Below are 12,056 nucleotides of genomic sequence, written 5' to 3'. Positions count from 1 at the left end.
CTTAGAGCGATTCCTGGTAGATTATTAGTATGATCTTACAACAAGTGGGTGCCATGGCAAACAAAATCCATTGAAAAATAAAAGACAATTTCTTGAGGAATCTGCTCATTTGTATCCTGTCAGTATTCAAAGATCATGCCACTCTATTCTCCCCCAGAATCAACTGAGAAAGACTTTGAGTGACTGGAGAGCCCACCATTCCGAGCTCTCATTTTAGATCGCGGACAGTTGAGTCATAAAATGGGGCTCCCGTGGACGAGGAGTAGAACCCAGGATCCAATCTCCTTCTCTGCTCTTTCTACTTAAGTGCCGTCTCTGACTCTGTGACTGGGGAGAGGTAACATCCACTAGCCTTCCCAAGATTCCCAGGGCACCAGGAGCCCTTACCTGTCACGCAGCCGGGTACCATGATGATGGTGAAGAGTCCCCACACCAGCAAGCCTGGCTCCATCTTTCTGGCACCTGGGATCGGCTGCCTACTTGAGGGCAGTGAAGAGAAGATGTTTCTCTGCAGAAGGCTGGGTTTCCCGTCAGCCTCTTGTTTACATCGTACTAGGAGGATGGGGGATGAAAGGTCAGTCCGTTCGGGTTGTCATCCTTGCTGGTCCATCCACTCTCTATGACAGTGAGGACCTGCTCTCTATAAGTATTAGGTTGGTTTGTTCAGCCAGGAAATTGTGCCTAGCACTCTCTTCTCTAGTCTCAAATATAGGAAGTGGTTTTAACCAAGTTTTTTTCAAGTTCAATTGCTGGGAGGTGTGGGCTGGGGTTGGTGAGAAGGATCAGGCTTCGTTTATGAATCCTTTTTTCAGCTTCACCCAGAAAAGGAAAGGGAGATTCCCCCTGCCGTTGAAGGAGGATGAGCAAGCACTTCTTGGCAGTGGTCTTATCTAGTTTCATAAACTGACGTCATCATGAAATTGAGGTCCTCCCCCAGCCTTGCAGCTCCCTGAGGTGTCAGCAGTTGCCGTACGAGATGGAGGAGCAAGACCATCCCAAGACTGTGGAAGAGCAGCCTTGGTCATAGTGGGGCATTTCCTAAAGCTATCTGACCATGGATCTCTTTAAAAAGTCTAGTGGTATTGGGGCTCGGTCTCCAATATTCAGGTAACTGAAAAGGAAGCAGCAGTGGTTAGCCGACTGGTTAGTTCACACGCTCCACTTCAGCAGCCCAGCGTTTCATGGGTTCGGATCTTCGGCGCGGACCTAGCACTACTCATCAAGCCATGCTGAGGCGGCGTCTAGCGGAACTAGAAGGACCTACAACTAGAATATACAACTATGTACTGGGGGGCTTTGGGGAGAAGAAGAAAAAAAAAAAGATTGGCAACAGATCTTAGCTCTGGTGCTAATCCTTAAAAAAAAAATTTAAAAAAAAAAGGAAGCAGCAGACTGGTCCATAATAAAAATGATTTATCATCAGTACTAGCCATAATCATTTCGCCATGATGTCCTGGTTTACTGAAAATGAGCTGTCATTTTATAAGATATTTTGCCTCCAGATTAGTCTTTCTCTTAAAGGATCATCCTAAAAGTGGGCTTTGGTTTTAAACTTTGGAATTTTTTGCAAAATTAAATCTTGCTTCCCTCTTTAATTATCAGAGATATCTTCTGATTTTCGCAAAATGGTTGACTACGTTTTGCCATTGGGCAATTCCTGTCCATTAGCAATCATCTAATTATAGTAAAATACAATTTAAAAAATATTAGAAAGCAAGCAAAGATATTGACAACAGAAGACTATCTGGGCAAGCCAAAGCAGTTAGCTCATGGTTCCAACATGTATCACCTCTACTCCTGACATTCTCTCAGAAAGGGAGCTACCTCTGGAAAGAGGCTTGGAATTCTGCAAATGAACGAAGAATGGTTTCCAAACTAAGTACCAGAGTTTGCAGAGAAAAATAGTGAACTGACCTCTCTGGGAGAGGGGTGCTTATCAAAATGAGACAAGATTATCTTTTAAGATTCCAGGGGAGGCTTAATTCCATTGCTAGAGACATTTTCAACTGCACAGATGAGTGCTTTCTTTTCTCCCAACCGTGTGGATGAGTGCAGCAATTCTTGTTATCCCCATGGTATTAAGCTGGAGATTTTTGCTACCTATAGGTATCATCATATAATTTTAAAAACTTACAGAAAAATTGGAAGTATAGTACAAATAACTCCCCCTCCCAAACCATTTAAAACTAGTTGCCAGTGTGATGGTCCATTGCCCCCGAATACTTTAGTGTGGATTTCCTACGACAAGGACATTCTCCAACATCACTACAACCATCCCAATCAGGAAATGACATTGATGCATTGCTGCCATTCAATCCTCAGAGCCCAGGTTCTCTAGTTGTCTCAGTCATGTCCTTCCCAGCGAAAGGATCCAGTTCAGATCCACGTATTTCGTCTCATTGTCAAGTATCTTTAGCAGGTCTTTTGTCTTTTCTTGACTTTCATGGAAGGACACTTTTAAAGATTACATGACATGACATTATTGAGGGGAGTTATTTCGTAGATTATCCATCAGTTTGGATTTGTTTATTGTTTCCTCATGATTAGATTCAGGTTTTGCATCTTTGACAGGAATAACACAGAAGTGGTGCTGTGTTCTTATCAGCACGTCCCTGTATCCCGTTACTGACGATGTTCACCTGATCACTTGTTTAAAGTGTTGTCCTCTAGATGCTCCCATTTTAAAGTCACTGCTTTCCTCTGTAATAAATAAATATTTTGTTATGTGATATATTTGTCCTGTTACACACAAACTTTCAAATTACTTATTTGCTTATGTATATCTATATGGGCTAATGATTTTCTGTTTTATTCAATGGGGTATAGTATATTACTGTCATTTATTTCAATGCTCAAATTGACTCCTGTTTGTCTGTTGGGAATCCATTTGAGCTGACTTATGTGTCCTTTTGACATGTCCCCAACATCCTTTGGATACTTCCTTGCTTGGGGAGCATAAAAAGATTTTCCAGGCTCGTCTTGTACTTTCTCTGTCCCAGCCCTGGAATCAGCTTTTTATCCAAAGATCCCTGGTTCCTTTAGGGGAAGATAGTCTTTAGAAACTCAGATGTGCTCATTGCCATTGGGATGGTGCTACTCCCAGGCTCTCCCAATGGGCAGAGCTAGGGCACATGTGCATGTACACACATGCACACACACATATGCACACACACGCTTGCCTTTAAATCTGTATTTATTTCTATACCCATGTACACATATCGAAAACCGTGAGTTCACACTGATACAACCCAACATCCCAATTTCAATCTAGCACCACAGGGGTGACTTCCAGTTTTTTCTTTTTCTGTATTTGTAAATCCCTTCCTTGGAAGTGGGACACTTGGCTTCCACTCTCCCTAGTCTATTTACTTTTTCATCAATCCTCCTGTATGTTACCAGTCTCTAATCTCTGCCACCATCGCCTTCCCCACATGGGTACCTTCTTCCCCCTTCCCAGGCTCCGAATCTCTGTTCTGAACCAAACCCTCAGCCTCTGAAGGAGTGGCCTCCTCACTTGATCAGGCTCTGACCCCCTTACCAGGCAACCCCCACCACGAATGTCCTTCTGACCCTGCTTGGGCGCTGCACTCCCATACTGGGCCATTCCTCTTAGGGACAACCTTCTCCACTAGCTTGAGACCTGACGCCTCTTGCCAGCCTGCCCTGTGCATGAGCCCCCTCCCCACCACCTCTTGGGCTCAGTCAGGTCCTGAGTATCTGCCTGTCTTTGTGGACCCCTCTCATTGGGATCAAGTTCTGACTTCCTCCACTGGGCCACCCCCTGTGGGGACCCCTGCTCCACTCTGCTTGCACTCTGACTCCCCTTTCTAGATGATCTCATGGAGACACACTTCTCACCCCATTTGGGCTGTGACCCCACTCTGGGCTACTGTGCACACAGATGCCTCCTTTGCTTTGTTCTGCCTGAAAACTTCAGGACTGAATTGCTCAGAGAGGGAAGGAGAAGAGGAAAGCTAGTGGTGGCACTCAAGAGTAAGCAGTCAAAGGAAAATGAAGCCAAGACATGAAATCCAGACAAGCTCCGAGAAGGAGCACAGACGTAAGGAAGAAGCAAACAAAATCATAATGACCTCCAAGCTTTTAATCTGCTTCGTATTCTTTTTAAACTCCAGAGGGTCTTAGGAACTCACATTTCTTCTTGGGAAGCAACAATTACCTAAAGTTCACTAATACCTTCAACTTTATATCAGTTTCTTTGCCTTCTCTGAAGTTAAAGTTAAATTTAATGATATTACATTTACAAAGTTTTTGAGGATCAAAAAAATATTAACCAGGACTCATAAGGTACACATGGGTTAAACTAGACAGCAAAAATTAATCTCACGGATTAATTCACTGCTATGCAAAATAATCAAAATTGGAATCATAACTTTTTCTTTTCTTCATAATAGAACCTCCCTCAACCCGTCCTCGTAATAACTGGAGGGTTAAATCCATTTTACGTCGTAGTAACAAAATGGTAAAATATTAGAAAAATATCTTTTATTTTACATTTTTATTATTAAATGACATACAAATCATTAAAACAAAAATACCGATTTGGGGGGTCTTTTTAATCAAATAGCTGTTCTTTTTATGAGTCCTATTGCTGAGTTAGAGCCTCGTATCAGAGGCCACATTGGATAATCCCTACCTCCCATCCTGCACAGGCATGTTGGGAGGAAGGGAGGAACATAGAATGTGCCCACTGCTCCAAAAATTATCAGTTCATTTACCTTGGGAAGCACACTTCTTGACTTTTAAGAAATTTCAGGTTGTATTTTTTTTTTCATTTTCACTGTGAAGTGTTAGGACTTACTGCTTGTTTAAATCAGTCCCAGTTGGAGAAGCTGTCAAGTTCTTTCCATCACAGAGCCAAGTCAACATGATGGTGTGATAGAAATGTTGGGTATTCATTAAACTGAGCAATATCATCAACACATGCTGAAATTAAAACTCAGGTTACGTGACAGAGACCAGAGACCAATAAATCAACAGCCACACCATGACAGGTTGCGTGATGGAGACCACCAGCAGGGCACCAAAATCCCCCTTCCCTTCTTCTTAGGTGAATGAACAGAATACATTTCCTAGGCTCCTGCAGCTCAGTGTGGTTACATGATGACGTTCTTGCCAAGAAACATTAGTGGCAGTGATGTTTAGCACTTCTGCCTCACTTGTTTAACTGGGAACCCTGACTTCTTTCCTGCTGGCTGGAATGGTGGTGACCAGAGGAATCTTGAGAGCTGCACATTGAAAATGGCAGCCCCGTGTTCCACCTGGGCTCCAGAACACCTGGCACACAGCTACCTATGATGGAACATGTACCTCAAATTGTTACGTGAGAAAGTGGTAAACGTTTTTGTACACTGAGCCATGTTATTGCAGGGCCTTTTGTTACAGCACTTACAGCCGCTTAGCTCACCCTGACTAGTATCCTTGGTCTCGACGGATGGATCAAACACCATGTGTTCCTGTATCAGGGATTTCTCCTGGGGCAGCAGGCTTGTTTAGGAACAGCCCGACAATCCTCAAATCACAGAAGAACAACCACAACCATACAATAGCTTCAGGTTGACCCATCATCAATGGAAAAAAAAAACAGTGTTTTGTGAACTTCTCACCAAAAATGTTTCACCTCGTCTTTTCAAGACATAGAGGCTCTGCCACTTTTCTTTAAACGGTAAATCTAGGTAAGCGATTCGATTCTGTTGGGCACGTTGGTATTCAAGCTTTCTTCCTAATATACTTTAAAAATTTCGCATAAATGTATCTTGACATCTGAAGCAAGATGTTGCTGCAGCTCAAGCAGCTGAGCAACACCGAGGCCCACTTGTAAAGCAGCCCCCAAAATATCTTCAAGGATTTAATTCACTGCAATTATAAAGTATTTAAATCTATTTAATTTTTATATAAAGTCTAAAAATACCATATCACAAAGCCCCCACAATTTTTCTGACAAATTAACAGGACCAACTCTTGGTGCAAAGATGGACTGACGTAAAAACAAGTAGCTTAGCTGATCTTCACAGTTTGCACTGAGCTGAACTTTCAGTCTGAGTTTACTGACCTTGAGCTTCTAGCTGACGTTTCACTGCTCTATGCAGGGACAGAAGGTGGAGGGAGGGGAGGAGAAGAGAGCATATCCTTTTTCTCATAAACTGCATATGATCTCACCTTGAGGTTCTACGTCTCGGAGCTGCTGCCCTTAATGAATTTACAGTTGAGATGGAAAGACACTTGAGCATCACTTCCTCCAGGAGGCCTTTTCTAGTTCTTTCTACTCAGTCTGTCATAGAACTTGCCACGCTTTATCGTAATCCACTATTTATATGCATTTTCTTCCTCTAGTCTGGTGGTTAATCTTTCTGGGGGGTAAGAACCCTTTTGAGAATCAAATGGAGTCTGTGGTTTCTTCCCTTGGAAAGAATGTACATCAGCACATCCCTAGTAGGTTGGCAGGCTCTTTCAGGAGAGTCATGGGCCGTTCGAACTCCAAGGATCCAAGGACCACAGATTAAAAGATCTCCATGCCACATGAAAAGATGCTCATCATCACTGATCATCGGGGAAACGCAAATCAAAACTACGCTAAGCTATCACCTTAAACCCATTAGAATGGCAAAAATAACCAAAACAAAAAATAACAAATGTTGGAGAGGTTGTGGAGAAAAAGGAACCCTCATACACTGCTGGTGGGAATGCAAACTGATGGAGCCACTATGGAAAACAGTATGGAGATTTCTCAAAAAATTAAAAATACAAATACCATCTGACCCAGCCATCCCACTACTGGGTATCTATCCAAAGAGCTTGAAGTCAGCAATTCCAAAAGCCCCATGCACCCCTATGTTCATTGTGGCATTATTTACAATAGCCAAGACATGGGAGCAATCTAAGTGCCCATCAACCGATGATTGGATAAAGAAGATGTGACTATTACTCGGCCATAAAAAAAAAATAAAATCGTCCCATTAACAACAACATGGATGGACCTTGAGGGTATTATGTTAAGTGAAATAAGCCAGATAGAGAAGGACAATCTCTGTATGACTCCACTCATATGAGGAATTTAAACATGTAGACAAAGAGAACAGATTAGTGGCTACCAGGGGATGGGGGGAGTGGGGCATGGGCACAAAGGGTGAAGGGGTGCACCTACAACACGACTGATAAACAGTAATGTACAACTGAAATTTCACAAGATTGTAAACTATCATAAACTCAATAAAAATTAACTTTAAAAAGAGAAAAAGATCTCCATGCCAAACTATGGGCCTCTAGAGGACAGGCCTATGCCCAATACATCTTTGAACTCATGTCACCTAACACAGTGAATAACACATGTGGGTGTCCAGCTGCTGTTTGCTAAGACATATATGCATAAAAATATAACTAGCAGATGTTAAAGCAATTTCAGAGAAATTTTTTGTGAGCATATGTCAAAGTTTTGTTTCAAGCCTGCTGCAAGGAGGTCATTTCCAATAAGTCCAGTTCAAAGATTTCTTTCCTGGTAGAGATTTTTTGGGGGGAAGAAAGGGTCGCTAGATAACTTTAATAGATTAGGTTCAAGAAAGGAACATTGGGTTAAAGGTAACTAAGTTCCTCACCGGACAGACGGTCAACTGTGCAAGCTGAGTCTCAGTTTATCAGGAAATTGCTCGACTCTGTTATGAGAAATGCTTGTTACTTCCAAGAAGAAACTGTTCCTCACGTCAGACAGCAAATTTCTGACCCAGTTTGACTTATCTTAGGCCTGAAACAATTTTCTAACAGTAAAAAGTGAAAAATGCTAATGATCATTATAAGAAAAGCAACAGAAATTCAGGAAGGGAAAAGTTGCTCTGTTGATATGATCAGGAAAGGCCCAAGAATTGTCCTTGAAGAATCAGTGTAACCTTGGTGGGTGGACACTGAAAAAGCAAGGTATGGTCTGTGGTTGAGTAGACAAGTGGTGAAAGCTAAGGATAGACATGGCAGTTGGATTCAGAGTGGAGTGGACCTTGAAGGACAGAATAAGACGTTTGGACTTTAGCCATTGAAGATGTCTAAACAGAGGTGGGACATAATCTAAGTGCCATCATCGTTAGCCTGAGCTGGCACAGTGGGCAGGAGAGGGTAAATTGGACAGAGAGAGACGCTAAGGTGCTCTCCAGGCATGAAATAATGACCTAAATGAGGTGACGCAAACTAGAACGGCAAGGAGGACTGATGTCAGAATACCCTGCAAATGAAAAATGCAGTTTTTAATACCTGGTGTATGGAAGCGAGAGGTACAGGATGGAAGTTGTGAGCTTCGGCAGAGATAATGTTCACTGCTTTGAGTTTCGTCTTTTCCTTTCCTTGAGCACTCTCCCATGAAGCAGCTAGTAAACACGAAATGAAGAGCCCAGCAGGGGGAGATGGACGAAGAGAACAGATGACTAGATCCAAGTGCTGGAGGCTGAGACGAGGTGAGTGGCAGAAAGGCAGGAGTCGGTTGTTCACTTTGGGTTGTTCTCTCATTCCCACTGTATTGGATGGTTCTTGGAGACAGGAACCTTGTTTTTGGCATATATCCTCCAGACTATCCTAAACTGTGGTTCCCCAATCTCTCACTCCACTCCACCAATGAATAGTTAGCTTGTAACAGAACCTGTTTCTATTTGTCAGAGTCTCGATAGGCGAGAAAGAGTAAAGAAGTAGCAGGTGAAAGGGGAAGAGCTGGTGAGAAATCAATCACCTTCTTTCACCATTATGGCTTGTCAACAGTCATTTCAACAATCCCCATGATCCCAAGTGGCACAGATTCTCCTATGAAAGAAGATAAAAGAAATGGATCATGAATGATTGAATGCAAAAATGAAAAATGACGAGAAAGGGTGGGATAGGGAAGAAAGAGATAAGAAAGAAGTGAATATGGTGAGGGATGGTGAGTCTCACTCGGTGTTGGGGTACCATAGCTTGCTAACTCCTGATCATTGAAGATGCTGTCGTACTGGAGACCAAAGGCTGCTAAGATGAACTGTCTGTTGAATGCACTTATTGCTGTTTGCAGATGGTAAAACGTGAGTTTTCCAAAGCAAGCTTGATAGGGTGGGCATGAGCGTGCACCTTGGAGATGCCAACGGTGAGAAAAATTGCTCTACAGAGAAAAAGTAATGGTAGACAGTGGAGAAGTAGGGTTGAGGGAGAGTGGCAGAGAAGAGATTAGGACAGAGTGAAAAATTAAGGGGAACTTTGGGGAAATAATAGAGAACTTAAAAGAGATTTTAAAAATCATTGGAAGATAGTTTGCAATTTGTTTTGCAATGTTAACCCTTTTCCACAACATTCCACAAATATCTTAAGTGAAATTCCCATTTCTTGTTCGTGCCTTTTGGAGGTGAATTAGCTTTAAGGATGTGTTAAAATGCTGAGCACAGCTTTCTCCGTGAGACAGGGACAAGAGAGAAGTCTAAAATAGCACAGGAATCACATGATTTCTCTCTCTTCGTTCATACTGCTGTCCTTTTTACCATTTCATTGTTTTACTAGCATTTTCAAGGGAATTCCAAGGACAGTAAAAGGTGAAACTCAGATGAAAGAATTTCACGTCTGTCAAGTACGTTGGCTGAGCACCTACAATCAAAGCGTTATGCTAAGATCTGGGAGAAACTGAAGAAATTAAGACATATCCCCCCTCTGAGGATGCCCACAATCTACTCAAAAAGGAAGGAGATGGGCCCTTTGACAAGGGAAATGACTGATAGGTTCTGCAGTGTCCTTTGAACACTCAGGCCTGCTCTGCCTTACCAGCTGCACCACATAAAAGCGGCCTCGCTCTCTCATCTCGCTCTCTCCTTCTCTAGCAGTGTGATTTGCTGAGCTGTGATCTCAGAGTCAGAATCCAAAGAGAAGAGAACAGTTGGCCTTCTTGGATAGCGGTTTCCAATGACCAGGGGTGGTGCAGGGAGCCTGTTGTTTACATAGTTGGTATTCTTTTTAGGTTCAATAAGAGGTTGTTTGCCCAGGCCTGTGGTTTCCCAGCCCTTTCTGTCCTTTCATCCTTTGTCTCTTAGATGTGCACCTGAAATCTCCAGTTGAGGTCCCACATTTCACTTTATTCATAGTCCACATGCTCTTGGGTGCCTCCTTTAATGTAATTCAGTTCAGTGGATACCAATTAAGAATCCAGAAACAAAGCACTCCACCCAGGGTCTGGGAGATTCAAAAACAAATTAAAAAGGACCTCCTGCTCTCAAAGAGCCCGGAATCTAATTACGGGGGTTAAGTACTAGAAAAATCCCCAACTAAATGCAAACACATCTGTCAAATTGCTAATTCCCCGAATAGCAAATCAACCAGAGCAGGAGAAGTGGAGCATGGAGGTCTTCAATCCCTGTGTGTTCAGTGGGTGGTTGGGTAGACAGCATCTGCCATGGTTGGTACCTTCCATCACTGAGAGGTACATAATACGGCTTCAGACTTCGCCCCAGTTGATGCTATGCAAACAGTCTTATTTCTCTCAATCTGGGGTTGAGAGAATGCTGCAGCCAATTCTACGAAATCTACAGGTGCATCCTGTTATTGTGACACTGAGTTGAATTTCTACAGTTTGTAATTTCCACCAGATCTTACTAGATGGGGCACAGAGGTATTGTGGAAAACCAAAATCCACTATGAATCAAATAACTCTCTTCTACTCAAATGTCTAGTTTCCAAGGAGCTATTTGACTGTTGTGCACGGCCCTGCCTAGAAAATACCAGGAGAGAACAGTTTGTCTGTATGAACCAAAAACTGAGTCCTCCCTCTCTAATGGTTGAAAATTGACTTTGCTATCACTTTTCAGCTTATGATGGCTGTTCCTGTTGGATCCCACAGAGACTGTCAGAAAAGTCAGGTTTCTTTTGCCCCTTTCCATTCGAGAGCAGGATGTGTTTGCTGGATGGACATCAGCCAAAGCCCTCTCATTCTTCTGTTGTGGCCCTGCTTCAGGGATGGATAATAATACATTTCGTCTTTCAAGGCAGCACTGATCAAGTACCAATAGCTGCCTGGAGCAGATTTTGGGGCTCCATCTGAGCTCAGTGGGCTGTGTATATTTGGAGGGGACGTGCAAGCAGACCTGTGTCATTTTCTTTTTGTTTAGACATCTAACTGGCTTTCCAAGATGTATCTCCCCACTCCTCCATCGTTCTTACCCATTGCTTCCAGTCCAATCTTCCTGAAGAACACTATAACTTTTTTTCCCATTCCCTTATCCAAAATGTAGTCATAGGAATGTCTTTGAAATTAAACCCAGATTCCTGAGCCTGGCATTAAAGATCCTTTATCATCTTCCCTAGCCTGTCTCTTCAACATGAATTCTCCACTGTTGTTCTTCAAGCTGTCTGTGCTACATAGGAAAACAAACAATAAAACACAACAAAAATCATCAACTGCTCACTAATCCCCCACATGGCCTCCTCTTTTCTTGGTTCTCTCTGCCACATCCCTAAGTCCAAATCTAACTCACTCTTTAAGATCCAGCTCAAATGCTGCCCCCTAAAGGAACTCCCACCTTGTCCCTCCAGCTGGAAGTGCCCTCTCTCCCCCACATCTTAGAAATATCAGTAATAATCCCTAACAGTCATTAACACATACTGCAGGGCAGGCACTGTGCTAAGCATTTCAGATGTGTCATCTCGTTGACTTCTGACTGCAGTTGGATGAGGTCAATGTACTATCACAATTTCCATTTTACAGATGAAGACATTGAGTCTCATTGTGGTTGTGAAACGCCCACACTCACTCAAGTTAGGGGTGGTGTCATGACCAGATTCCCAGGGCTATCCACCTCTTAAACGACACCACTATCCATCTCTCTCAGGATGTTTTTTCCAGTTTGTAACTGTGTGATAGCTTCCTGGAGACATGTCGGATTATCCCAACACGACTCTACATGTCTTCAGAGGCAGAAGATGCCTCTAAGTCACTGTTTTATTCCCTGTACCTGGTGCAGTACCTTGCACAGACTAGCTATTCAGTAAGTATCTGTTTAATGAATGCATGGAAAACTCTTTTAGAGCTCTGACTTGCGGAGACAAGGTTAATA

At 42.8% G+C, this 12,056-nt stretch overlaps 1 protein-coding gene across 1 annotated transcript in view; it reads right to left on the bottom strand.

The window, feature by feature from the left end:
* The window catches only part of IL2RA (interleukin 2 receptor subunit alpha), an 80,171-nt gene that overhangs the window by 50,098 nt on the left and 18,017 nt on the right, over window positions 1-12,056 (bottom strand). Inside the window, exons 4-5 of the mRNA XM_008516887.2 lie at window positions 8,254-8,793; window positions 388-2,700 (exon numbers count right to left, since the gene is read on the bottom strand). Of these exons, the coding sequence (XP_008515109.2) occupies window positions 388-451 (64 nt within the window). The 5' untranslated portion in view covers window positions 452-2,700; window positions 8,254-8,793. The remainder of the gene's footprint in view (window positions 1-387; window positions 2,701-8,253; window positions 8,794-12,056) is intronic.

This window comes from Equus przewalskii, chromosome 30 (genome assembly GCF_037783145.1).
Source record: "Equus przewalskii isolate Varuska chromosome 30, EquPr2, whole genome shotgun sequence".
NCBI classification, from domain to species: domain Eukaryota; kingdom Metazoa; phylum Chordata; class Mammalia; order Perissodactyla; family Equidae; genus Equus; species Equus przewalskii.
The sequence above is the reverse complement of the archived record's forward strand: the minus strand, read 5'-3'. Positions and strand labels throughout refer to the sequence as shown.